General features: G+C 43.9%; 4 protein-coding genes across 6 annotated transcripts; 3 read left to right on the forward strand and 1 right to left on the reverse strand.

The window, feature by feature from the left end:
• The first annotated feature begins 212 nt into the window (after positions 1 to 212).
• LOC118310519 (coagulation factor XIII B chain) lies at positions 213 to 4,630 on the forward strand. Its single transcript, XM_035633511.2, has 11 exons — positions 213 to 372; positions 471 to 662; positions 1,429 to 1,608; positions 1,718 to 1,906; positions 2,134 to 2,229; positions 2,505 to 2,606; positions 2,811 to 2,852; positions 3,253 to 3,414; positions 3,497 to 3,652; positions 4,234 to 4,259; positions 4,445 to 4,630. Exons 1-11 carry the CDS (start codon positions 321 to 323, stop codon positions 4,496 to 4,498), a joined length of 1,251 nt encoding a protein of 416 aa, XP_035489404.2. The 5' UTR covers positions 213 to 320; the 3' UTR covers positions 4,499 to 4,630.
• Positions 4,631 to 5,732: 1,102 nt separating this feature from the next.
• On the forward strand, positions 5,733 to 10,148 carry LOC118310521 (complement factor H). Of its 2 annotated transcripts, XM_035633512.2 has the most exons (11): positions 5,733 to 5,890; positions 5,980 to 6,171; positions 6,924 to 7,103; positions 7,217 to 7,408; positions 7,713 to 7,787; positions 7,864 to 7,926; positions 8,110 to 8,160; positions 8,408 to 8,569; positions 8,678 to 8,848; positions 9,730 to 9,755; positions 9,892 to 10,148. In XM_035633512.2, exons 1-11 carry the CDS (start codon positions 5,833 to 5,835, stop codon positions 9,901 to 9,903), a joined length of 1,182 nt encoding a protein of 393 aa, XP_035489405.2. In that variant the 5' UTR covers positions 5,733 to 5,832; the 3' UTR covers positions 9,904 to 10,148. The 2 variants fall into 2 exon arrangements, with proteins under 2 accessions (XP_035489405.2, XP_035489406.2); XM_035633513.2 differs by lacking the exon at positions 7,864 to 7,926.
• A 502-nt stretch (positions 10,149 to 10,650) lies between these two features.
• zbtb41 (zinc finger and BTB domain containing 41) lies at positions 10,651 to 18,536 on the reverse strand. Of its 2 annotated transcripts, none has more exons than XM_047331838.1 (11): positions 18,179 to 18,536; positions 16,450 to 17,700; positions 15,979 to 16,186; positions 15,419 to 15,488; positions 15,037 to 15,184; positions 14,665 to 14,794; positions 14,416 to 14,511; positions 14,191 to 14,297; positions 13,487 to 13,592; positions 13,283 to 13,371; positions 10,651 to 12,323 (listed from the first exon to the last, which is right to left on the reverse strand). In XM_047331838.1, the coding sequence occupies exons 2-11, from the start codon at positions 17,666 to 17,668 to the stop codon at positions 11,689 to 11,691; spliced, it is 2,808 nt and encodes a 935-aa protein (XP_047187794.1). In that variant the 5' UTR covers positions 17,669 to 17,700; positions 18,179 to 18,536; the 3' UTR covers positions 10,651 to 11,688. The 2 variants fall into 2 exon arrangements, with proteins under 2 accessions (XP_047187794.1, XP_035489400.2); XM_035633507.2 differs by having other exon boundaries at positions 17,997 to 18,536.
• A 630-nt stretch (positions 18,537 to 19,166) lies between these two features.
• Positions 19,167 to 26,306, forward strand: LOC118311040 (protein crumbs homolog 1-like). Its single transcript, XM_035634530.2, has 8 exons — positions 19,167 to 19,319; positions 19,555 to 20,526; positions 21,635 to 22,185; positions 22,425 to 22,590; positions 23,509 to 24,421; positions 24,511 to 24,552; positions 24,686 to 24,808; positions 25,652 to 26,306. Exons 1-8 carry the CDS (start codon positions 19,271 to 19,273, stop codon positions 25,902 to 25,904), a joined length of 3,069 nt encoding a protein of 1,022 aa, XP_035490423.2. The 5' UTR covers positions 19,167 to 19,270; the 3' UTR covers positions 25,905 to 26,306.
• Position 26,307: the final 1 nt, after the last annotated feature.

The raw sequence follows: 26,307 nt of genomic DNA on the forward strand, positions 1-26,307 counted from the left end.
TATCATTATTCTGAATTGTTATTCAAACTGATTTCTGTAGCTTTATGTAAAAACACCCAATAAGTGGTGTTGAATTCATCTGATTTAATTTTAGAAGTGGTCAGTGTTTCTTCTCGTATCTTTGTCTCCCAGTTTGTATGGATTTGTAGAATCTGTGTTATCAGTGTGTTGGCTTCCGAGCAACAGCGTCACAAAGCGTTGACTCCACTTTCCGTAACTTTTTGGGGAGATGCCCTCGACAATGATTGACTTGTTTGGATTTGAGCTGGGTTCTTCGCTCTGCTTTGCCCTGCACTGTTCGAATCCCTTACAAAATAAGCATGAGGTACCTGGGATTTATTCTTCTCATCTGGTTTCCGGGAGGACTACAAGGTGAGAACAGAACTTTGTCCTCTAAAATGAAATTTTTGGTATGTTGGTGTTTTTAAAGCAGTTAAGAAAAATGTCTTCTTGCTTTGCTTCTGTTTCAGCACAAAGTGCGGCTCAGCCTTGTCCTGCTCCCAAACTGGTTGGTGGCTATTTTGTCCATGAACAAGAAACGTATTCTCATGAAGACCACCTCATTTATGCCTGTGATAATGGATATAAACCAGCTGTGGAGGGTTGGTGGGCAACAAGCACATGTCACAATGGCACATGGTCTCACACGCCCCAGTGTATGGGTAAGTGATCAGTGACAAAATAAGTTGTGGTGTTCAAACGCCACGTTCAGGACCTTTCACTAGTCATGCCTGAAACATTTAAAGCTTCTGTCGTGTATGGAAAAAACAAGAAGAATAATCATATATATTTACCGATAACTGTTTTTTTTTCCTGCCTGTTTCCTGAAAGTGCCATGCCCTTGTCAAGCAGTGTGTGAAAGACACAGGGTCCCTCGGGGTCTCCAAGCCAAGCTAATAATGTCCTATCCAAGGAAATGATGTGATTGGTTCACTTTTCTGTTTGTTTGTTTGTTAAGCAGGATTTCTCGAAAGGTTCTGAATGGACTTGCATGAATTTTTTTTTTATCAAAAGTAGGTCTCAGTATGGTGACAGGCAATTACATTTTGAGACGGATCCAAAGCCGAGGGGAATTTTTTTGGAAAGGTTCTTCACCATTGTGAGAGGTCAAAGGGCCGAGCGCCCTCAGGGAGCCGAGCGCCCTCTTTGTCGATGAAGATATCCGCGCTGTCCCAGCTCTGTGTAATATTCCACACCATTTTGGAACGCCGCAGATATTTACTTTGCAATCGAGACGGTCTGAGCAAGAGGTGACGCATTGGTAATGATTTACTGAAATAAAGAAGTGAAATCTGCACCTGTCACTCATTTTTTTAATGTTTTTTAGAGGTCCAGGCTCTGACATTGCTGCAACCCTATTGTCTCCATTTGGATTTCTTTTTATTGTTACAAGGGGTCCAAGCCACAACAATAACAATTTTTTTTCAGATGAAAGTGCCTGCATTCCACCAACTATTGCCAACGCAAAATACACTAAGGCCACAGGCAGTTGGTATGAGGACGGACACATAATCAGGATAACATGTGACAAAGGATATGAACACAAAAATCGGGTCGCAACAGCCAGATGCATGAATGGGACATGGCCCTTATTGCCCACGTGTGAGAGTAAGTCTGTCAGCTGTGGAACTACCAGTGACCTGAAATATTTAAATATCCAATACATGTAATTCTTTAACCTCTTCTCTTGATGACATGTGCTTCTTTTTTTTCACAGAAAGTGTCAAAACGTGCAGCGAGCCCCCTAAAATCCCACACGCTGTGATCGTTCATCGGGGATACGAGGAGCTGTTCCCCGAAGAGTCGGTGGTGCAATATGAATGTGAAGATGGATACAGTATCGAGGCGTCACAGAAGAATTCCAGCATGTGCTTGGCTGGAACCTGGACTGACGGCCCAATGTGCAGTAAGTGGACAATATGCAGAGTTCATCAGTGACAGAAAAAAAAGATCTAGTCTTTTCAGAGAGACAATTGACTACTCACGAAAGTCAAGTGTGGAGCATATTTATACATCCATTGAAAAAAATATCTTTCTACACGTCTGTCTCCTATAAGTTCTGTTTCGACACAGCAAAACCACAAGAGTGTACAGCATAGCGTTTGAACGTCCAATTTTTTTTTCCCAATTTAGGGTTAGGAACAGGACGAGTCGTTGAGGGGGGCGTGTCTGCTGATGTGGGAACAGGCACCACGTCCGCTGGCCATGGGACACAACATGGGGATAGAGGTAGGATTCTGATCTGTATTTACATGGTGGCCGGGAAGTTCAAATCAGGACAAAGCAAATCACAAAACACAACAACACATACTTAAAAACACAACGACATCATCTTTTAATGGAAAAAAAGGTCAGCGCCGATCCATGTCGAAGGCAGGTACCTCCTTTTTCTGTTAGAAGTCAATGCCGTTTTCTTTTCTTATTTGTCGTTGTGAGAGGCACTTCACGGCCATTAGATATGAATCTGTATGTGTGTATATATAAATATTTCTCTTACCATTTAGGAAGCAGACCAGATACTGGAAGCAACGCTGAGGTGGGAACGGGTGGGGGGGGCACCACGTCCGCTGGCCATGGGACACAACTTGGGGGTGGAGGGGATGGAGGTAGGTTATTGCCTTTTCCATAACTGCAATAACATACAACATACAGCGTCATAAGCAGATTCCATTCACAGAATGTGTGTGTGTGTGTGTGTGTGTGTGTGTGTGTGTGTGTGTGTGTGTGTGTGTGTGTGTGTGTGTGTGTGTGTGTGTGTGTGTGTGTGTGTGTGTGTGTGTGTGTGTGGCTTCATGTGCTCTCTCCTACAGGGTCGTCCACCTCCTCCAACACTAAACCTCTAGTTGTACCAAGTAAGTCGCCGACATCCATCGCCTATTTGACATGTATCGGACGTGGTTTGTCTATTCACTCAGTGTAACTATTCAGATATTTCTTCTCTGGCTGGCAAGTCGCAGTGATGAAAAAAGTTGAACATTAAAAGTAAACTCAATCAATTCAGCCATGACTTGGGTCAAAATCTTTGCTCAATATGTTCCAGATGTTCAGTTCTCAGCAGCACTACCTACTAGTCAATAATATGGGTTGGTTGGCAGGCGGTTGATTTACTTGCTTTTTTTGAAAATTGTATTCTGGCCAATCAGCAAGGTCTTAGGCAAAGCAAAGAATTGTATTACAATACTTTATGTTGTTGCTGCTGAGATCCAGATCACTGTGACAGACTCCCTCTTCCTCCCTCTCCTTTCGTTTCAGTCTACAACTGCGGCGTGCACCCAACCGTCGCACATGGTGATGTTGTGCAAACAGCTCCGATGTATTTGAAATATAAGTGTAGTGCTTTTTACACACAAGTCGGTCCAGAAACTGTGGTGTGTTACAACGATGACACTTGGTCATCACTACCCGTCTGCAAAGGTATAAACAAGTCAATACTGATTTTCATTCCTTAAGTCTTTCAAACACGTTAACCCTTTTGTTTTTTGGTAATTTTGTGCAGGTGCTTTTTGTGTCATGGAACCTGCTATTTATGGTGACTTTGAGCTTGTAACAGCTGAATACTTGATGGAAGGAGAGACGAAAAACTTTCAATGTGTTTGGCCGTATTATTACATGGCTGCTCGGTGCACTAATGGAAGAATAAGTCATTCCAGATGTGAGTATAGGTGTAACCGCCTTGTCTTTCAACTCATTTCCTATTTCAAGCCTTTTTATTGTCAGCCAACCAATATGGATATGAACTCTCTAAGATCTGATTCACAGTTAGTGGCAGAGTGGACAGAGTTAGTCTCTACATGATCGGAGTACATTTTCTGTCAGCATTTTCAATACATTCATGAGTGAATCACAGGCTTTCAGAGAGGTAGGGCAATACCACATACAGATAACGAAGCCCAGAAAAGAGCAATAATCGCTGAATAACACACCAGGTGGATACTCACACCCCAACCTTGGAACATGTCTTTGACCCCGAATGGTTTCAGCTTTACAAAGCCTCCGTATCCAGCCAGCTGCTCGAATCCCACCCAGGGACACGCCTCCACGCAAAACCCAAATGATTCCGTCAAACTGTCCACAACATCATACCAGAGAGACGCCTGCAAAAATATAGAATAGTACCAGAACTGATTTTTTTGAAAACAAAATAGGTTTTCCAATGTAGGTGGAGTCAGGCAGACGTTTGTCGAATAACTAAAGTTTACTGAAATATTCACTGCTGTTATGGGATTCTTTTAGGTTGCCGTGAGGATTACCATTACTATGTAAGTGTTGTTCTTGGATTTAACTTTTACTTATTATTATTACGCATTAGAACTACAATTTCATCATCATTATTAAATTGTTTTGTGTGTTTAATGTAGGATAACTATGTTTTATAGCTATGTTTGTACCCTGAAGTTTGACATTGACGGCTAACATCATTGCTCACTGTCTGTGTTGGAACCAGCGTTATTGCTCTTGGATACAACTCCCGCCTGTTGGACCGGCCACTGCCGACTGAAGACAAAGGCAGAGGTGGAAACATTTGAAACCCTCTCCACCAGAAAACAACAACACCCCAAAAAAAAAGACAAAAGAAAAGTTTTTTCACCAGTTTTGAAATAAAAGACACACTCACAGTGTTGGACCAAGATGTTGTTTGACTGTCGGCTCGTATCTTTATGACTGCAGCTCGTAATGCACAAATGACATGAGCATTACCTTGGATACATACACAAAACATGTCCACTATAAAATCTGAAAGTATAAATCTAAATACTATTTTCGTCTATGAATTGCGTTGTGCACCCCACACTAAATATTGAAAGTACTGGTTGTCCTTGTAGGGATGCACTTGAGACCACATTACATCACTAAGTACGCAGACACGTGGAAAGACGGACCTGCAGAGTCCATTGCTCATTTATTTGTATTTCTTACCCCACTGTGCACAGGACACGTCTTCTGTGGGAAAAGGTCAAGTTTCAGGACTTACAAAAATGACTCGGAGGAAACAGCCAATCAGGATCGACCTTGTCCAATTGGTTGACTTTGTGGCACAACTATAACGCTGGTCTGACAGCGCACCGAACCAGAGTGCACATGAGTAAACCTGCGTAAGAGTTGTTAGTATGGATAATGGTAAACATGCAAATACATTTATCGAGCACAGGATAGATTTTATATTTGCTCAAATGGAATTATTTTCTTGCTTGCACATAATCTATCTTGCAAAATATAATTCTGTGCTGGCAAAATACATTTTCCTGTGCTCTGTCTCTCAAGTTGCTCGCACGGGACAGTGACACTTCGTATGGGTCGGAGGACGCGTGGCTGTCTCTGCTTCATGGTTAAAACCTTCACCTCTGTTCCCAGCGTCTATCCTCTGACGTGACCGTGTTCTGGTGTTTCACAACGCTGATCTCCGAAACACAGCAGTCCGGGAAAATCAATTTTTAAATCTGGTAATAATAAACATTCTCGCAGATTTTTCACCGAAAACGTTGTCTGAGAAAGCAGGCCACACTTGAATCGCTGTAGGCGTTTCCGAAGCCAACGATTTAAACATGAAGTAACAAGAGCAGCGTTTCCCCGAACATTGTTCACCCTCCGCTCAGGTAAGATGAATCAAAACAAAGTCAAATTGAGACACGGCTCCTCACAATACTTATGTGTGTGCTTCGGTCACATTTTGAGGGAACATAGGGCCTATGAGTGACGGTAACTCAATAACTTAATGTTTACTATTTCCTAACCGATTGGCTCATTGGTAAAAAAACAACAATCATTAACTGGTCCAGATCTGAGCGAGGCTCTTCACTCCGCTTTGTCGTCGTGATTTGATTCCTGACAAAAATGACCATGAGGCATCTTGGGTTTGTTCTCCTGGTTTGGTTTCCCCGAGTGCTGCGCGGTAGGAACGTTAAACTGTCATTTAAAAAACCCATCTCAATTGATCCAATGTATGTTGATGATGTTCTTTTGCTTGTCATCGTGTTTCAGCACAGACCGCGGCCCAGCCTTGTCCTGCTCCCACACTGGGTGGGGGGTTTTTCCTCCCGGTACGAGAAGCGTATTCTCATGAAACCCAGATCACTTACGCCTGCGATGATGGAAGTAAACCAGCTGTGGAGGGTTGGTGGGCGACCTGCTCGTGTCAAAATGGCACATGGTCTCATGTACCACAATGCATAGGTATGTAGTGTTTCGTGAATATCTTTCCTCAATTTGTTGAAATGTGATTCCAAACCTTTAACTTCAAGGCGCTCGCGATTTGTTTGGAATATTGTTACGGATTATCTCAAGGTATCCAAGATAAACCAGAAATAGTTTGACATGAGAGCAGCCCACACTTTGCATTTTCACATTCCTGCGATGATGCTGGTGCTCTTCTGTTTCAACTTATCCAAGGAGGCAAGTAGGTCCAGTGTTTCAATGGAAAATAATAGTGTATATTTGAAATAAGGTGCCAACACAAAATGTAACCGTTATATGGTCTATAAACTTATTTTTGGTACCTCTGAAACATCTTGGTTAAAGTGCAAATTAGAAGATTAAATATTAAATATCTTCAAGAAGAAACTCCATGCATTCTTCATGAACATAAAAAAAGTTAACAGTCACCCTCAACGAACAGGGTTTACAAACTGGGAGCTCACGGCTCCTCACAATTGGTCACAAGATGAATTTAAGTGGTCAAAACTAGGAAATAAGAAGAGAACAATAATTATTTTTGCTCAAAGTTGTTCTTGCCTAATCTTTATTTCTTAATCGTGAAAATCAGTTTTTTCGTCAAATCAATCAAATCAAACGATTCAATGCTTGGAACCTTTTGATGAGACGTCACAAGTGGATATTATTTATTATTCTATTATTCTAGGTATCCACATTGCACATTCATAAAAGTTGTTGAGTAAAGTCCTAAAATGTTTCTTTTGTTGTCCCAGATGAAAGAGCCTGCATTCCGCCAACTATCCCCAATGCAAAATTCCCTGAAAACCCAGATGGTTGGTATGAGAATGGAGACACAATGAGGATATCATGCGACCAAGCAAATGAACACAAAGACCATGTCGCAACAGCTAAATGTGAAGAAGGAATATGGTCCTCTTTGCCCATCTGTGAGAGTAAGTCTGTCTGAGGTTACTGCAGAAAGGAACAAGCTCAAACCCACGACGGTAGTTTAAATATCCAGATGCCCCTTCCTGCTCCTAGTCATGATCATTGTTCTCGTTTACAGAAATTAGGAATGCCTGCAGCGAGCCCCCCAGAGTCCCCCACGCTGTGATCACTGGTGTGGGATACCAGGAGGTGTTTGCTGCAGATTCAGAAGTGCAGTATGAATGTGAAGAGGGATACGCTACAGAGGAAGCACGCACTAAAAAATCCGTCTTTTGCTTAAGTGGAAACTGGACTGAAGCTCCAGTGTGCAGTAAGTGGACAGCATGCTGAGATATGCAGTGATTGAATATACGTTAAATCAATTGGCATTATAAGCGTATTAAACTCATATTTTGATACTAGCGACTGAGCGTGTGACACGTATGAGGTTCACCATAGAAACTAATTTAAGTCAAATTATGCCGGCGTTGTTTTTTCACAGCTTGTTCTTATTCCCCCAGGCGGTTAAACGTTAACGAATAAAGGTTCAAGTAATTGAACTGAGACCAATCTTTGGTGATCAATAAAAATGAACATATTGTATATGAATGCAATGTTTTTTTCTTCCCGCTCAGGCAGAAGAACAGAACCAGGTACTGGTCATGCTGGATCTACAGTCGAGGAAACCAGTGGGGGGAACACTGCTGGAGGTACTTTGTATATTAAATATAAATTAATGAAGCCATTTATCTAATATCCCCAAAGAATATATATATATATCTGCAGATGGGGGTACAGGTGGGCGGTACTCTACATCTTCAGGCAGCGGGACACCGCCTGTGGGTAGAGGTAGTAATATTTGTACTAGATATAAATGAAGACCATATATTTGAAATGTTTATGTTGATGATTGTTATTAAGAATTCGTTTTCCTAAAGTAAGAATATTTGTGGAAGAAATGCATGAAAGAAATACCCCAGTGCGATAAGTGACTAATAACTAACCAACCGCCGTGTCCACTGCATCTCATAGGATCTTCTACCAGCTCTGGATCAACCGAGAGAGAGATTCAAATCACACCAAGTACATAAGTAGATTCCTTGCTCCTTTTGCATGACATTTACCAGATAATATCTCGACCCATCGGAGCCTTTTACTGGTTTATTTGGGGGAGGAATCAACAAACATGGCTCTGATCGGTAACCACGACTGTGTGATGTGTAACACGCAGCCTGCAAACGGCTGAGGAATTTAAATTGTTGGTCGACTCTTCTATTTCAGTCCGAAAAATGTTTGTTCTCCTTTTTTTCTTCTTTTTTTTCTATTTCAGTCAGCACCTGTAGAAATCCCCCGAGAATCCAAAATGGTGATTTTGTGAAAACTGGTGCAATGTTTTTGAAATACCAGTGCAATAGCTTTTACAACCGAGTGGGTCCAGAAACAGTGGTGTGTTACCCGGATGGCACCTGGTCAGAAGTGCCCACCTGCAAAGGTATGAACAAGTCCACGCAGCCATCTTTTCTTTTCAACGGTGTGTCCCGGAGACGGTAGAGATGGGGGGAGGGGGGAAATTAATAAACCCGTTGCTCCTTCTGTGTAGCTGCCTACTGTTCCGTGGACACGCAGATGTATCCTGAATTACAACCCAGTGGTGTCAAATTCATCAAAGACGGTGAGAAGAAGAGACTGCCATGTGTGCAACTGGACGAGTGGTGGACGGATCATTATTCTGTGTTCCAGTGCACTAATGGAAGAGGCAGGTTGAGCAGATGTAAGTATGAACACGACATGAACAGAAACACAGTAGGATCACCGATTTTTCAACACTGCTAACCCCCTCATTTTGTTTTTCGAAACCATTGTTGTCAGGATATTTTGAACTTATGGGGACACGGGGCAGTTTGAGGGTTAAGACTTGTCTTTATCATTGGGGTTAGAATTCACTTAACTAAGGGTAAGAGTAAGGGTTTGGCATTTAGTTGTGATGGTTAAAGCTACAGTGTGTCATATTTAGAAGAACGTATTCACAGTACCAACAGTAACATCAGGGGGACCCGACCTCCGCGTGAGTCGCCACGTTTGCTACGTCGTGCTGTGCTGCGTTCCGGTTCCACTGCGACTCGGGAGGTCGGAAAAACCGTCACCACCCCGAGTTCCGAGGTAGAAGGGAACGCAGCATTAAATACAGGAAATGGAATTAGCGGCGCGCCACCATAAAGTGTCCCCTGTCGGGCGCTCAGTTGGTTGCGGTTTGCAACTTTACCACCAGATGCCGCCAGAAAAGTAAAAAAAAAAATGACACACTGGGGCTTTAAGGTTAGAGCGAGGGGCGAGAGCCTGCGTTATGTCAATGAGGGTCTGCAGAAACGAAATATAACCGTCTTCGGTCATCGGACCAAGACCGAGACCACAAACAATTAGTTTGATCAATACAGAGAAAGGGATATTTAAAGTTTTAGTTTGAGCTGATTTAGAAACCAACGTCATGTCTGTAAAACTGAATATGTAGCTAGAGCTGACAATTACTGTCAGACTGGCCGTTTCCTCATTTCCAGTCTGCTGTCCAGCTGCATACTCACCACCCAGACACGGAGAGAGATTCATCTGTGGCACAGATGAGTTTGCAAATTTATGATTCCCTTTTTTTTTTAGGTTGTAGCTGGATCACTATAAACATGGTGAGTGTTTCTCCCTTGAGAAGCAATAATGCATCTCATTTTTATATGCATGAATGGTTGTGTGTTCATTTTATACTTTATTTTGATGTGCTATTATCATTGTTTATCGTTTATAAAACCTTTGTCTTTTGAACAGAACCGTTGCTGAGGCTGTTTCACGAAGAGGAAGCTGCTGTTGCCATTCGATTTGCTCGCCACCGCCTGAAAACTGACGCCACAGCCTGGAAACCTGAAGTTATGATTATGATGTGGTACACACACAAAAAAAAAAGATTTCCACACAATGTTGGAGTAAACTGTTTAGGTCCACAGCCACAAAAGTGGCTGAGGGACTGGCCTGAATAAAATCTGGACCAGAGGTTCAACACTGACCTTTCTGGAAATGTTTACAAAGTTTTCCGTGCCTAAATAACCCCCTGAAGCCATCGATTCATTCTTTGATCATTCATACTCATTTATCATGTTCAGGGTGGCTGTAGGATTTCATCCGGGCCTGGACAACAGTCTGTCACAGGGCTAATGACACACATTCATTGAATTTACTGTCACAGCTCCCCCACTTGACTTTTTTTTCACTATCCAAAAATGTTCCTTACTTTTCAAAATCATATAAAATGTGATTTGATATCTCAGTCTATAACTAAAGCGTTAAACATTTCAACTATAGTGAAAAGTGAGTTTCTATAAGCTTCACCGTTGCTTTCTCCCCTCCCCTGCTGTCTTAAAAAAATGTCACTGCGTCTTGTGATTTGCCATCGCGTTTTCCCATTTGTGGTCGTGATTTGCACTCCGGGGCCACCGTAGATCTCCTCGCGCAAAAACGAGGCTCAAAGAGAGTAATTCCTCCTGGTTCTACCGATGACATCTCCTGCTCACTGAGCAGCAAGGCCAAATATATGGCTGTAATGGTGCTTTTAATGAACAATTCAAAACACCAGAATGACCAGCCTGCGAATGCAAATTAGACAGGTGACAGCTTCAACTCTGAGATCCTGAAATCAAAAGGCAGAACAAATAAATACAAAGTATGCAAATGGGGACAACTTGAGCTGGCGGGTCTGGAGAGCAGAGTGAGGATACCTCTCTCAAGGTAACCACACAAATACATTAGTGTATCTTCTATTACTTAAATCATTGTGGTCATATTTACACTGCATTATTAAAAAAATGAATTCCTGGTCACAAAGTTCACAAAGCCAAAACCTTTGCAACGGTAGGTTGTAAAGGCAGAACATGAAATTACAATGTATGTTAAGACCTTGCAAGTGGACATTGTATGTTTATAATGTGATCAATCAACCTACTAAAAGCACAATAGGTAACTTTATTTGCTTTACATTTTTTATTAGACCTATCTTTTATTGTTTTGTTCAGCTGTGTACTTAATTAATTAATATTGTGCATTTAGGAGCATGAATGATCCATCAAGTTCTCAAAACATGAATTAACATTTGTGGCAGTTGATTAATCCATTAAGTTCTGTCATATAAATAACAATAAAAAATACTTTTGTGTGAGACAAAAAGCTTCGAAGACTGATGCTCAGGTTTTTGTGCAGAAATGTATTTGATACTCAAATGTTCCAAATACTTAACAGTTCCAGTTTTTAGAGTTCGGGTGATATTTGTCATGGTTTTTGCTTTGGTTAGGAAAAACGAGAAAAATGCTTTGCTCAACTCCAGTTTTCTTCTCTTTTGAACATGTCACACACAGTGAGGTGTGGATCTCCTGTGTTATCAGGCTGAATGTCAAAATTAATGAAGGGCAGTTTTCTAGTTCATCTCCTAAATCGAATAATTGACAGAGATCAAAAATGATCTCAAAATGCGAATGTATTTTAGTGGTTAAAACTGAAGCTTTTGTTTTTCTGATTCAAAGGACCAGGTGAGTTTTCAGACTGTTCCTTTAAGGCCCAGTATTGGGCCGAGGGGCATCAGTGCGTATGATCAGAGTTGGACATGTTCTGTACAGAGGAAGCTGAATCCAGTCCCAGCAGCGTGCCCAGGTAGGACTGCTCTCGAGGGTCCAGCACCTGATCAGGCCTCACAGGGTGGACGATGTTGGCGGGCTGGGGGGTGAGCGTGTACTTCTCTAAGAATGCCAGGTCTGTGGCTGCCTGGTAGCCGGAGTTCTGCTGCGGTCCTTGAGGCGGCATGCTCACAACACTGTGCGTTTGGGAGGAGAGAGAGGAGGTCCCTTGAGTGGACAGGTCGCCCTGCGCTGCGCCTGCCATCTGGACAGGAACTAAAGTGACGGGCACGCAGAGATTCATGGGAGGAAGGCTGCTCTGGAGGGTGGACTTGGGCTCGGCGCGATATCCCTTTGAGGTTTCCTCGAAGGGGATGGAGACGATTTTGTCCTCGCTCTGAGCGCTGATGGGCTGATCGTTGAACCTGGTGCTGTGGACGTGGTCAACATGGTACTTCAGCTTGTCTTTTCTTTTAAAGGTGGCGCTGCAGTGGGGACAGTTAAAGGGACGTGCGTCGGAGTGGATCACCATGTGCTTCGTCAGGGTCTTCTTGATCCGAAATGTCTGGTGGCATTCGGGACATCGGTGCGGCTTCTCACCTGTCACATCGACACAAGTGCAAACATTGGTGTGAGGGTTTGAACAGAGGATGCTTAAGCTGCTGTCAGAAATGTACTCAGGACGTTTTCCCAAACTTTTCCGAAAAAGGGCTGTATGTGAGAACGCAAATGTTGCCACAGATATTTTCCGGAACTTGTCCTGCCAGCCCCCAAATAAAATGGGGGAAGGAAGATTCACGGTGAGCGATTGGGCGCTCTACCTAGGCCCCACCCCTCCTCTGGTCCGGAAAATCTCCTGCTGGTGTGAACGCGTCTGACCTGGACATTCTCAAGAAATGTCCGACCCAATTTTCCGGAGTTTTCCGAAGTTCATGTCTGAAAACAGCTTTCGATTTTGACCAACCCAGGATAGTCATTGTCCAATCATCTTAGCAAAGAATAGGCCAAACAAGCATTGGATTCCTCCACATGTTATGTGAGGGGGTAGCTTTAGTAAGAGCAACACTGTCTATCTACAGGGTATTGAGGCTTGGGTCTTTTGTCATCACCTTTCACCAAAATACTCAACGTTAAATGTGTACAGAATTGATTACATTGTATTTTCATCTGTTCTGCCATTAGCTGCGATTGTCTGATGTGTTTATGACTGGAACATCCACTAGGTGGCAGCCAAGAGTTATGGCAGAAGCTGTGCTCTGGGGAAGTTTACTGCTGCTGTAAGTCCAGCTACTCTTACTTATGTCTCCTGATAAAACTCTTAATCAACCCCCTTTTTCTTTTGAATGTTAACCATCTTATACTGTATAAAAACATGTCTGACTAAACTGCTGCTTTTATAGTTAGCATATAGGACACCATGGCATATCAACGGTGATCGAAGGGGACGGGGCTTCGTCAACGGAGAAAAACAACTGTTTGTCTCCTCAGGCGTCTAGCTGCCACCTCTTTTTTTTTTTTACACGTTTTCAACCATTCATTCAACTTGTTTGCTTCCTCACCTGAATGAGTCCTGAAGTGCATTTCCAGACTGGACTTTCCTTTAAATTCCTTTTTGCAAACCTCACATTGATGCACAGCAGTTTTATACCTGGGGGGGAACAAAAACATTGGGTAAAGTTTGAAGGACTCGATCAGGGGGATGTAAACACTTTAACAACGTTTGCAAAAAAACTTGATATTGTTTGTGTTATAATATTACATACTTCTGCCAAACTTTCTCTCCCAGGTGAACACTTTTGTAGTGGACCGTCAGATGATCATGGCGCCTAAAGCACTTGCCACACTCTTCACACTGGTGAGCCTTCTCACCTGTAATAGATGTGGGCTAAATTATATATATATATATATATATAATTATATGTTCAACTCTATGTTATATGTTAGGACCCCTCAAAGGGAAACAGAATGTGAGATTTCAGGAATAAAGTTACAATATTATGAGAACAAGGTTGTAATATTACAAGAAAGTCATAATTTCAGAAGAAAAGTATTATATTATATATAATATTGTAATTCTATGATAATTAAAGGGTAATTTAACAAGAAAAAGTCATAATATTGCATGAATAAAGTTGTAATTCTAGGCTACGTTTTTATTTTATAGGGGAAATATCAGAAGATCAGCCTGCTGCCTACGTTAAAATGATTTAACATGGAACTTCAGTACAGCTTTCACATATAACTAAATACTTTTGGTACATCAGCACCACATTATCATAGTATCATATCATATCAAGTATCAGGACTTTGAAAATATTGTGCAAGACACTGTCTATTCTGAAGAAAGAACTTTTGCAAATTGCCTCTTTTTAAATAATTTTTCCTGAAATCTGATTTTTTTTTTAATCAAATTACAACTTTATTATCCTAATATTACACCTTCTTTCTTCTATGTGTTCTACTGTACCAGAGTGTATCTTCTGATGTTTGGTCAGGTGATCGTGGCGTATAAAGGTTTTCCCACATTGGTCACACTCGTAGCGCTTGTCGTCATGGTGGACTCGGAGGTGGAGCCTGGAGGAGAACGGTTTGCTCATTATAGACAACGTCATTAATGAGCCAATCAAACCAAGTGATGGGATCACCCACAGCCACAACGTCAGACACCTTCTTCCTCCCTTGCTGGACCCACCTGTAGGAGCTGCCATGACGGAAACTCTGACCGCAGATACTACAGAGGTGAGGCTTCTCCCCGCTGTGGATCCTCATGTGCTCCCTCAGTGTTGTCCTATAGGTAGAAAACACCATTTAACAGGGGGGGTTTTGTTTGTTTTTGCAGCTCAGCATGCCAAAGGTCAGAGTTTAGGCTTCAATGACACACGATGTACAGACTGGCACCAGTAAGTATCACAGTGCTCTTCCTCACAGGACAGAGTCGTACCTTTCCCTCACTGATTTCCCGCATATGAAGCAGGTCCATTTTCTTTTGCCTCCATGAGTACACTCAATGTGTCGCTTTCTGTTGCCTGTGTCGTTGAACTGTCGGCCACAGATCTCACAGGGAAAAGGACCTGAAAATGAGACGGGATCAAAACACACGTCTAATAAATAGAGAGCTACAGTAAAACGGTTGCTGACGAGTGTAAATGTATTAGCAGCTGTGATAAAAGTCCTGAAATCATTTAAGGTTATCCGACGTTGCCAAAACGCCACGTCTTCTGAATTTTCTCTATTTCAATATTCGGTTGTTGTGGACTGTTTATTTATCACTCAGAAGAGCTTTTGAATTTAATTCCCATGGTGCATTTCTCACCCAAGTGGTACTTTTCCTGGTGCTTCAGCCTTGCGAAGCGCGACTTGAAATATTCATCACAGAAGGAGCATTTGAAAGGCCGATCCTGGGTGTGCAGGATCATGTGCTCCTGCAGATGAGGCCTGCGTGTGAAGGTCTTCAGACAAATCTGTGATCAGAGATTTCAAAGGTTACCAACTGTTCAAATCTAAAATCTTTACATGCAGTACAATATTCATGACTTACTTAAAATGTCATTCAACATCATACTTCATATGAACATTTGAAGTTCTAGGTATATTCAGGTAAAAAAAACAACAACTGGCCTGTACTTATGATCAACCTATACTTCATCTACAAAATGTGAAGAATATTCTAATATTCTACTGAAACAAGTCCTTACAGCACATTTCCAGCCTTCACTCTTCCTCTTCCTCTTGGCAAGAAACTCTTGGATGTTGTCTGGATGAAACCTGGAAGGACGGTGAAGAAGATCATAGAGCTTGACTGCAGTAGATGATGTAAAAACATGAGGACCCAGTGGAGAATTAGTGCAACAATCATTAAGCGTTTTATAACTTCTCAAAAACAATACATTTAATCTCCACAGCTGACTTTTAGCCACAGCAGTGGCTCTAGTTATGGTAATGTCAACTGGTCGACCTGGTCCAGGAGGCATCTAAGGTCTTGAGAGATTATGCCCACTGACTTTGTTGGTGAAACCCTACATTTCCTCTAGCACTTTGTGAGGTTGGCCTTCTTAATTTTTTCATTTTGAAAGGAATGAATGAAATGTCTACAAAATTATCTGATGGTTTATAAAAACTTTGGCGAACCTTCAACTTTCTACATGTAGTACCATCATCTGGTCACAGTTTCAATTTGTCCATTAATATGGTTAATGACAAAAAAGCTAAGTAAAAAGACGACTGGCAGTTGTCTGGTGATATGACAGTGTCTCACCTCCGGACATGCTTGGCCAGGGTTTTCTTGCTGGCATGGAGCTTGTTGCAGAACGGGCATTTGTGCTCCTTCTTCTGAAAGGGCGCATCGCTGGCGTGCTTCTTCTTGTGCACGGTCAGGTTCGACTTGGTGGAGTAGCGCTGAAAGCAGACGTCACACTGGAACGGTTTCTCTCCCGTGTGCACCCTGGTGTGACTCTCGTACTTCCCTGGACAATGTAGGAAAAGTTAGTGCATCGCGTCAGTGACAGTTAAATAATTTATAACTTTACTAATAATAAAGTAAAACTACATACTTAATAGAGCTGATTCTGGTGTGAGGGTAAGCTTTCTTGAAAAAATAAAGCAGTAACCTGGCTATGTTAGTTTAGTATTACTAGTAATAAACTACCTCAATAGACGTTGCTACTAATACTGCATCATTACATCAATAAGAACACTTATAATCTAGGTATTACTCTATGGTTCCCACCTGCACGGTCAAAGGTCTTGTCACACCTGGGACACTTGAGTGTCTTCTTGCTGGAGGTCTGGATGATGACTGGAGCCAGACCCTCGGGGTACACCGGACTCTGGTTGGATCTTCCTGCTGCAGGCCCGTGCACCTCCACCTCTGGAACAGCCCGGTGCTCTGTCCTGTCCCCACCTGCACCCTGCCCGCTTGCGCTCTCGTCTGCTGCACAGACCTCAGCGACCTTCTTTTGCGCAGCCACGTCCTCGCGAACGTCTCCTCCGTCATCCACTTCGTCCTCCTCGTCCACACCGTCTCCACCCTGAGCCGGTTTAGACCTCTCATTCGCGTCCGGTTTGGCCGTCTGGTTTGCCACAGCCTTCTCCCCTGTGTCTTGGACTCTGACTGCATCCTGCTCGCTTGGTGACACAAGTCTTTGTTTTTCCTCCGGAGTGTTGACAGAGTACTCCACATCGTCTCTCTTATACTTGGTGGGTGTTCTCCTCCGACGGGCCGATCTCCGTGTGATGGCACTCCCCTGACCCGCCTTCTTCTCTGCGTCAGTCGAGGTTTCCTGTTGCACATCACCGTGACTCTCAGCCAAGTGATTCTGTACAGTATTTCCAGAGCTAAACTGACGACTGCTCTGCTCAAACGGGCTCTGGATGTCTGCGTCACCCGACGGTGAGTCCCTGGGAGTCGTCTCTACCTCAGGAGACCCTCTTATCTCAGCCTTGGCCTGGGTCGCACTCACAGGGTGGACCTGCCCTTCTTCACACAGCATCTTGAGAACATCCATCATGTCCAGGAAGCGGGCCGCCTCAGTTAGAGCCGGGAGGTCCGTCTCTGCGACAACACACTCAGAGGTGTACAAGAAGCCAAGCAGGTGCTGGAAGACGGAGTCCTCCACGTGGTCCAGAGTCACGTGTGTGCTGGCAGGGTTCTTGGACAGCTCCGCATGGAAGTAGCTGCTGCCATGAGCCAACACCACCCTGTGGGCTCTGTAGATCCTCCCGCCCACAGACACGGACACATCGCAGAACTTCTGCCGGCCCCGGTCCTCGTTCAGAAACGTGAGGAGGTTGTGATTGTGCCTCGACATGGTCAGGCGCCGGATCTGCGGGGCTGGCCCCAGGACAGGCGCAGGGTTTGGCGGTGCATTGGCGTCCGGCTCTGGAGCACAACCACTGACCAGCCTGCTGCGTTTGGGACGCAGAGGAGCACTGGACCTTTTCTTCATTGGTGCATCTGATGGGCGACCATGAGTCACTCCTGGAAAAAACACAGAGGGACAGAGGCAGAATGGAGGAGAGTGAAAACACATGGGTGCTAACGTGTCAAGTAATGTGTTTTGATTTATCTTGCATGAGATAATGTAACATCCAAGAGGCTGGACAGGAGGCCGAGCGTGTGAAATGTGACTTTACCAACACAACACTGACATTGGCAGCGTTGAGACGAAAAGTTATCGTCGATGTGAAAACTGTGCAGGAGGAGATGCACAGTAACGACGTGTTGCCGACGTGCGTGGCGGCTCGTTCTCTCTCAACAGACACATGTAGACTTACGGGTCGTCGACGGCTGCGTCCGCAGGTTCGCCCCCCACCTGAAGGACCCCCGACACTCCGACTGTGCGTGTCTGACGGACGGACCCCCTCCGAGGAGAGCGTTGACAGACGACCCTGGCTGCTACCCCGGAAATTAACACTTATATACGTCTTTAGCCCAAAAAACAAAAACAGAATCTTACCTAGGAGACACTGGCCACGGTTTATTGAACACCGAGCACTCCAGCTGGCAAAACGTAGAGAATAAAAATAAAACAGAGGAATAATAATTTCCTGGACGTATCAGCCCAACCGCTCCATCCTACCAGAACTGCCTGAGACTGTAACAAGCTGTTCGCCCATTGGCTGGTTCAGCTTTTGTCCTCTAATGTTCTTGTGTCGAGGTGTAAACAGACGAAAATTAAAACAAATTAAAACACGGCGAAGGAAACAAACACGTTTATACGTTCGTTCGTATATTTTGTGTGCAAGACATAAAAAGTAACCAATGAACACGCACGGTTTAAACAAAGAGGAAGCGTTGACGAGCAGCGTCATCGGGTTAACGAGAGGGTTCACCGGACGAGGGCATTATGGGTAATGTAGTCCGAGAGCTATCAGCTGCTAACAACCTGTTCAACATCCAGCGATATAATACAACGAATTTATACATTTAGTTAAGTATTGTACTTGAGTTACTTTCCTCCTTGAACATTTTGATTTTAGTTAACAATGGTTTTACTGCACCAAAATTTTATTTAGATTCATAATTAAATGTTAAAATACAATGTGTTGTTATTCTGTAACAATTTATATTATTTGATGTAAGTAAAAAAAAAAACTACTGTCGTACATGTGTAAGGGTGTGAACTGTATGTGTAGTTGAATTGTTAGGACTATTTTCCTCTGAAAACTGAAAAACTGAAGATGTAATGAAACTGAATTTCAAAACTCTCATGTCCTACTGGTTTCATGAGATGGGCTTCAACTGTCTTTGAGTTTTTATCACAGTTCTGTCTTTGGGGAATTTTTTTGGGGAATTGTTTAAATTGGGCTCCAGGCTGAGCCCCTCCCTTCACCAACACATTTAATGTGTAAGACAGTGTAAGTGCATTAGCTTAATCCCTCCTATTTGACTGGCAGCAGTTCACACAAGCATTTCAGTACGCAGACACATGCGCAGAGGAGCAAAGCTGAAGATGGAGCTGCGCACACACATATTCCCCACCTGTCTTTGACCTAAAATTAAGATATTGCCAAACATCGAGTAATTTGGAGGACTTTTTTTGTGGACAATGTGGAGATACAGCGTGCATGTGTGGATGCTATGGTTGCTTTATGCAGGTAATCTTTGGATACAATATGTATGTTATGATAATAGAGATGGTTGTTATTTGCAAATGTTATAATATATTTAAACAGTACAGTAAAGTAGATTTTTTCTTTTTATTGTCAGTTTATATTATATTACACAAAGTGGTTGAGTTGTTCAGTATGTTTATGATACAGTGCACAATGTGTGCACATATAAGCATTTGTGTAATGTTTTGTTATGAAGGGATTCTTATCATCTGTCCAGGCACTTTGTCCAGTGAGGACATCAACGGATGTGAACTGCAGCCATGCCAAAATGGTGGCATATGTGAGAGCCACAGTTGGGGATTCAGATGCCTTTGCTCCCAACAGAGCCAAAATGGATGCCTATATGGGGGTGAAAATTGCACAACTTTACTTTCAGGCTGTGATGACAACCAGTGTGAGAATGGAGGAATCTGCTCTCCTTCACTTGTAAATGATGAGCACACTTACTCATGTGTCTGCCTTGCTGGCTTCAGGGGCTCGAAATGTGAGACCCCCACCGTCTTCTCATTTGAGTCCAGAGGCTACATGTACATGGAGACACAGCTTCTAGACCCAGAGGCCCCTGTTCGCATCACATTCAGCTTCAAAACAGGAAGAGCATTCGGTACCCTCTTGCAGCGCAGAGTGGACGACCTGCTCCTCAGCGTCGAGCTGATGGATGGGTGTATCCGCCTCAGTAGCCGGAGAGCTCAAGGCTCCGGCACACTGGTTCAAGAACTCCCAGAGCACTTGTCAAACAACAAGTGGCACACTGTGGAAGCATCACTAGGCGGCGTGGTCAGCCTCATCAGGCTGCTCTGCACTGAAGAAGACTGCGCCAGACACGCCGGTGCTGAGATCCAGCTTCTTGAGAGAGAGTCTCCCCTCCCCGAGCCAGGAACGGTTCCTCAAAGCCTCTTCATGGGGGCAGTCGGGGGGATCTGGGGTTTGGGCCGAGCAGTGGATGAAGCAGACCCCCCGCCTGCCTTTCTAGGCTGCTTCAGAGATGTGTTCGTGGATTCACATCTGGTGTTGCCTGTTCCAGTGCCAGAAGATTCAGGCGCCCAGGCAAACATCACGGTGGGATGCAGCGACAGAGACAAGTGCGACGACAGCCCATGTCTGAACCGAGGGCGCTGTGTCAGCCAGGGCTGGAGGAGCTACAGGTGTGAGTGCCACAGGCCATATGAGGGAATCAACTGTGGAGAGGGTTAGTCACACACACACACACACACACACACACACACACACACACACACACACACACACACACACACACACACACACACACACACACACACACACACACACACACACACACACACACACACACAATAAATATTATAAATGATGTCAAACTTTTCAAATAATTCCAACTACGTTACTTTGAGGTTTAGATCGCAACTTTTTCCTCCTCTATTCAAAACCCACTGATCAGTCTAACCTCTGTGCACATTCTGGTGGCCCATTTGTTGTCTGTGATTGATTTGAGCATGTTCTCCTCGACAAAGGACACTTCTGTAGGCAGAATTACAGGGAGACATGCTGTGAGAACAAGCACAGGATAGGTCAAGTTTAACCGCAGTCGCTTTTTCTGGGGAAAGTGAATGGTTAGCTGTGAAGAGATCAACCATGCAGGATGATAAAATTAGTCCGTAGACTTTAAAGGAGCTTACGGCACCAATAGAAATAGCACAGCAGAGTTTAGCCACTCAGTCATGCAGTCAGGCGGCATTCAGAAACACCTGGACCGAGGATTTAAAAAACGTGGGTTTCCAGAGCCTACTTGGAATGCCTTGGACAAATCAGGTAATCTTATAGACTCACACCATGGTGCTTCTGGTGGTTTATCTGCCAGGCTATTTCTCGACTCTGAGCAGCTGCCAGGCAGCCAGCAGAGACACCTGGGCGCCACGGCTCCTCGCCAAGAAATAGTGTAGAACACAATCCCCTGTAAAATGGCTAACCGTTGTTTGTACACACGCACATGACATACCTGTGCTTTAGAGGTGGCGTTAGGCTAAGGTACATGCAAGGGTTTGCTGTTTCCCCCTGTTTCCAGTCTTTATGCTAAACTAAGAAAACTGGCTAATGACCATTGCTTCATATTTACAATACATACATTGGATAGACATGAGAGTGATCTAGAGGGAAATCTTCACATAAAATTTGTCGAGAAAGTGGATAAGCATATTTTCAAAATGGTATACTACTGCGGTAAAATATGCTTCTCCTCAGGTTAGGTTTTAGTTTGACTTTCTCTCTCTCTCTCTCTCTCTCTCTCTCTCTCTCTCTCTCTGTCATCTGTAACCATACAGAGTATATGACTGCAAGGTTTGGAAACAAAGACCTGGAGAGTTATGCTCGCTTCTCCTTAGATGATGTCCCAGGAGATACCGTAACTATATCCATGTTCATTCGCTCCAGACAGTCCAGCGGCCTTCTCCTTATCCTGGCCAACAGCACCAGCCAGTACCTCCGCCTGTGGCTCGAGGAGGGCAGGGTCAAAGTTCAGGTCAACAACTTTGAGACCCTTGTTGGTCGCAGGGCCGTCAGTGATGGCCATTTCCATCTAGTGACTGTGAAGCTGAAAGGAATGGCAGCCAACTTGCTCCAGTCAGCCCAGGACCAGGGCTCTATGCCCATCAGGCACATCCACGCCAACTCTGGAGATGTGGTTTTCATCGGAGGGCTGCCAGACTCAAGGGCCTCTGCTTCGTTCGGTGGCTATTTTAAGGGTTGTGTCCAGGATCTGATGATTAACAGCAAACGATTGCAGTTCTATCCCATAGAAGCTTCGGTGGAATCTTACAACCTGGGGGAACTCCACAATGTTGCACAAGGATGCAGCAGTGACAACGCCTGTGCTGTGAGTGATTTCTATGCTGTCATGTTCACTATCACCCCTTTTTGGAGCCAGTGCCCATTCTCCAACTCTCGGCCAGAAAAACTGGTTCCAGAGTGGCACAAACTATTTGCTGGTCCAGTAGAAAGAACCGCTTACGTATACAGTGATGTAATGACGTGGCTCTATGGCAGCTAGCCTGTGGAAAAGTATGCTCACAGGGGGCATTGTGTGATTGATTTCACTTGTTTTCTCTCCATCAGGTCAACCCCTGTCTCAACGGGGGAGTGTGTTACTCCATGTGGGATGACTTCACCTGTAACTGCCCCCCTAACACTGCAGGGCAGCGCTGTGAAGAGGTTAAATGGTGTGAGCTTTCCCCTTGCCCCACCACTGCCGTTTGTCAGCACCGCCTTCAGGGCTTTGAGTGTAAGTATCCTGAGATTCTCTTGTGACACCCACTCCTGTCTAAGAACATTGTCTTAAAGATATGCGACTGTTGGTATAAAAAAAATACTCTAAGAGAATCTATAAGATTGGCCATGGATCACGGACTTTGCTTTAAATAATCTATTGTGTACAGCCTCAGTTGATATTCCTGTTTGGGACACATGAAAAGAAGGGTCCATAATGAATGTGTTAGCCTATTTCTGATCTCAGTTTGTATCCTCAGAAGGGTCCGTCTGCAGTGTGCCGTCCCTTCAGGGCGCCCACTGGTGCAGGCGCTGATTAATTAAAGGGTGGCTGGTTACAGCAGGGAACAGAGTTGAGGTAGGGAACCTTCATTGGATTCCTCTAAGACGTGGTAATCCCTTCTCAGATTAGGTCTACCGCCACATGTCTGTGGAAGTTAGTGATGACAACAAGTCTTCCTGGAGATGTCACATGTTCAGTACAAGCTCTGTATTTTGATGATGATGTCAGTTGCCAACAGTGTCAATTGCACTAAAGCAGAGTAACTCCAAGTTTTGAGTGTTAAACTGTGTTAAATAATACCCAAGGATGTATTTTTCCTATCCACAACTTTGATTGGTGGTTTAGTCGTAAGTAATGACTGTTATTAGAGTAACTTATAACCCCATTGTTGGGGTGGTCACAGATGCAACTACGCACACTTGTGCCTGTTGAGGTTGAGGGTAACCAGCCTTGGGATATCCAATGGTTAACCAGTTATCAGGTTCACCAGTGTTAAGTTACTTGTTCAGATATGAAACCAGGTTTTCAGAGGGTTTAATGTTCAAGAGCACATGTATTGGTAATGGAATAAATTAATTGATTAGGAAAAGTACATTAAATGCTGAAAACTTCATGTGAGTTCATGAAATATCTTCCATTTCTTTCCTTCAGGTTTGTCCAACGTGACATTCCGGGTTGACAGCAGCATTTTGCACTTCCGGAGCAATGGAAAGATGAGACGCAGCCTCACCAATGTGTTCCTGAGCTTCCGCACAAGACAGTCCACTGCCACCTTACTGCATGCGCAAAAGGGCTCAGACTACCTCACCGTGTCCCTCCAGGACTCTCATCTGGTTATGGAGATCCAGGCTGGTGATGATAAGGATTCCCCCAAAGTCACAGTTCAAAGCCAGGCTGCAGTCAGTGGTGGAGGGTGGCACATTGTGGAGCTCAGCATGGAGAGCAAGACACTCCATACCTCCAGGTGGATCATGGATGTGGACGGCAGCCAGAGGGACATGTCCGAAACAGCTGCAGGGAACCTGGATTTTCTGAGGGAGGGAGCAGACATTTTTCTTGGGGGCCCCAGCCTTGGGGCTGGAGTGACACTGTCTGGCTGTTTGGGTTCTGTCGAGATCGGAGGCCTTCTTCTCCCTTTCCACCTGGACACAGAATTAAACCTCCCCAGACCTCAGGAGGAGCAATTTGTGAGGGTAGATGGCAACGCTGCCCCGCAAAACGGCTGCTGGGGAGCTAGTGTGTGTGCACCCAACCCTTGTCAGAACCAGGGTGTGTGTGAGGATCTCTTTGACCTGCACCAATGCACTTGTCCCTCTGAGTGGACAGGGCCGCTGTGTCAAGACTCGGCAGACACTTGCGTCTCCAGCCCCTGCCTCTACGGCAACTGCACCAACTCCCCTGGGGGGTTTAAGTGTGAGTGTGAGCTGGGGTTCACCGGGGAACAGTGTGAGGTCGAAGTGGACATGTGTGACAACAGCAATTGCAGCAACGGTGCCACTTGCCTCAAAGGCTTCCAGAGCTATGCATGCCTCTGCCCCCAAAATCTGACAGGCCAATACTGCAAGTGAGTTCTTTCACACGTTATCCATATTAACATACTTTAAAGTCTAACAAACTTCGAGTTGTACTGATTTACAAATGTGTCTCTTACAGTGATGAAATTCCTGAAATCCCATGGTACATTGAAACAAATCCGTGAGTGCTTCTACATTAAAAACCAAAAATTAACACATTTTCATTGTTTCATCAAAACAACTATAAATCAATTCTCCTGGTACAAAACAAGAGGGCATTGATATGACATCCTTGTATTCTTTTGTCTGTTAAGACTTCCTCAGTTGCCTGTGGCTATGTGCATGGGTACAAGATGGAAATACAGCTGCTTCAACGGAGGAAACTGCTCTGAAGTCGACAACACCTGTTACTGCCTGCCTGGTTTCACGGGACAGTGGTAGGACACGCATGATTATATTTAATCCGCTGGTTACTGAGGGTTGAGACCCAGTGGGGTCGCTGGATATTCAGACAGGGCTACCCCTTATTCTTAAGATTGATAATGTAATGTTTCTGTGATACATTTTCATAAAGATTTAACTGAAATGTATGAGGTATAACATACATAAACAAGATTTATGGATACTGTACACATAAGAATCTTTGGACCTATAAGCAGGATCATGACCCAGAAAAGGCTGCAAAACCCCACGCTTAAAGCTTCTTTTGGCAATATTTCTTTATTAACAATGGATCAAATACCTATGTGCAATAAAGGGGTCGCAATCGGCCGACTTAAAAAAATTATTTAACCACCTACCGCGGTTGTTCGGAGCAACTGTCTTTCGGCTCACCATTTTGGTTTTACAACCAATACATCGACGGTTTTGGTTCACTCATAGCTCGTGTTGTTTTTAGATACAGTAGAGAGCTTTTGAGTTGGTTTACACAGTGGATCAAACAGTAGATCCCTTGAGATTTTAGGAAGCCCCAAAAATGTAAATATTAGGCTTATATTGGTCAGGAAGCCAGAATCACTACGTTTCAAATGAAGGCAGTGTTGCTTTATGTCTACAAGATGAGCGACTGTTTGCTATTAAATTTTCCATATGAGCTTAAAATTTGAATTCCCTTGTGGTAGTATTTCTGATTCTGATTAAAGGCCAATAGTTATTGCAGGTTGTTTCTGCCGCCCCCACGTGGCCAAATAATCACTTACTGCAGGTTTAAGGATTCCAGTTTTTGCTTTTATGTTTGATGTTTTTTGTGACAAAATTCCTCTCTCCTCGTGTCTTCCCAGGTGCGAGAAGGATGTAGACGAATGTACTTCGGAACCATGTATGAACGGAGGCTTCTGTGTCAACTATGTGAACAGTTTTGAGTGCGTGTGCGATATGAATTACTCAGGGATACACTGCCAAATGGACGTCAGTGACTTCTATTTGTACCTCTTCTTGGGCCTGTGGCAGAACCTCCTCCAGCTGGCGTCCTACCTTGTGATGCACCTCGACGATGAGCCAGAAGTTGAGTGGGCATTACAGTTCAATGATTAGGCTCCTTTTCCGCTATTATGGTCAAATTTGATTATTGGTCAAGAAACGAGGGTCCTTTGAGTGTAGATGACCAGAGGAGATGAGGAACTGTTGCAATAAATATCCATTGTGCGAAACCGTACTGGAGTACATCTAGTGTACTGACGAGGTCAGTAATAGAAATGTGTCTGTTGTGAACAGATTTACTTGGTAATGAATATAATATTCCACCATATTTATCACAGTATATTAATGCATATTATCTGTTTCTCATACTGGAAACCACACTTTAGAAAGTTTTTCTTGTGCCTTAAAATTTCCACTTTTTCCTGGAGAACTGTTTTCTAACTAGTGTATATTTTATAACTGTTCACACTAACATACAGATACAGTGCGCTAGAGATTAAGAAAAACTGTCTATAGC

Source organism: Scophthalmus maximus, chromosome 5 (genome assembly GCF_022379125.1).
Source record: "Scophthalmus maximus strain ysfricsl-2021 chromosome 5, ASM2237912v1, whole genome shotgun sequence".
Taxonomy (NCBI): Eukaryota; Metazoa; Chordata; class Actinopteri; order Pleuronectiformes; family Scophthalmidae; genus Scophthalmus; species Scophthalmus maximus.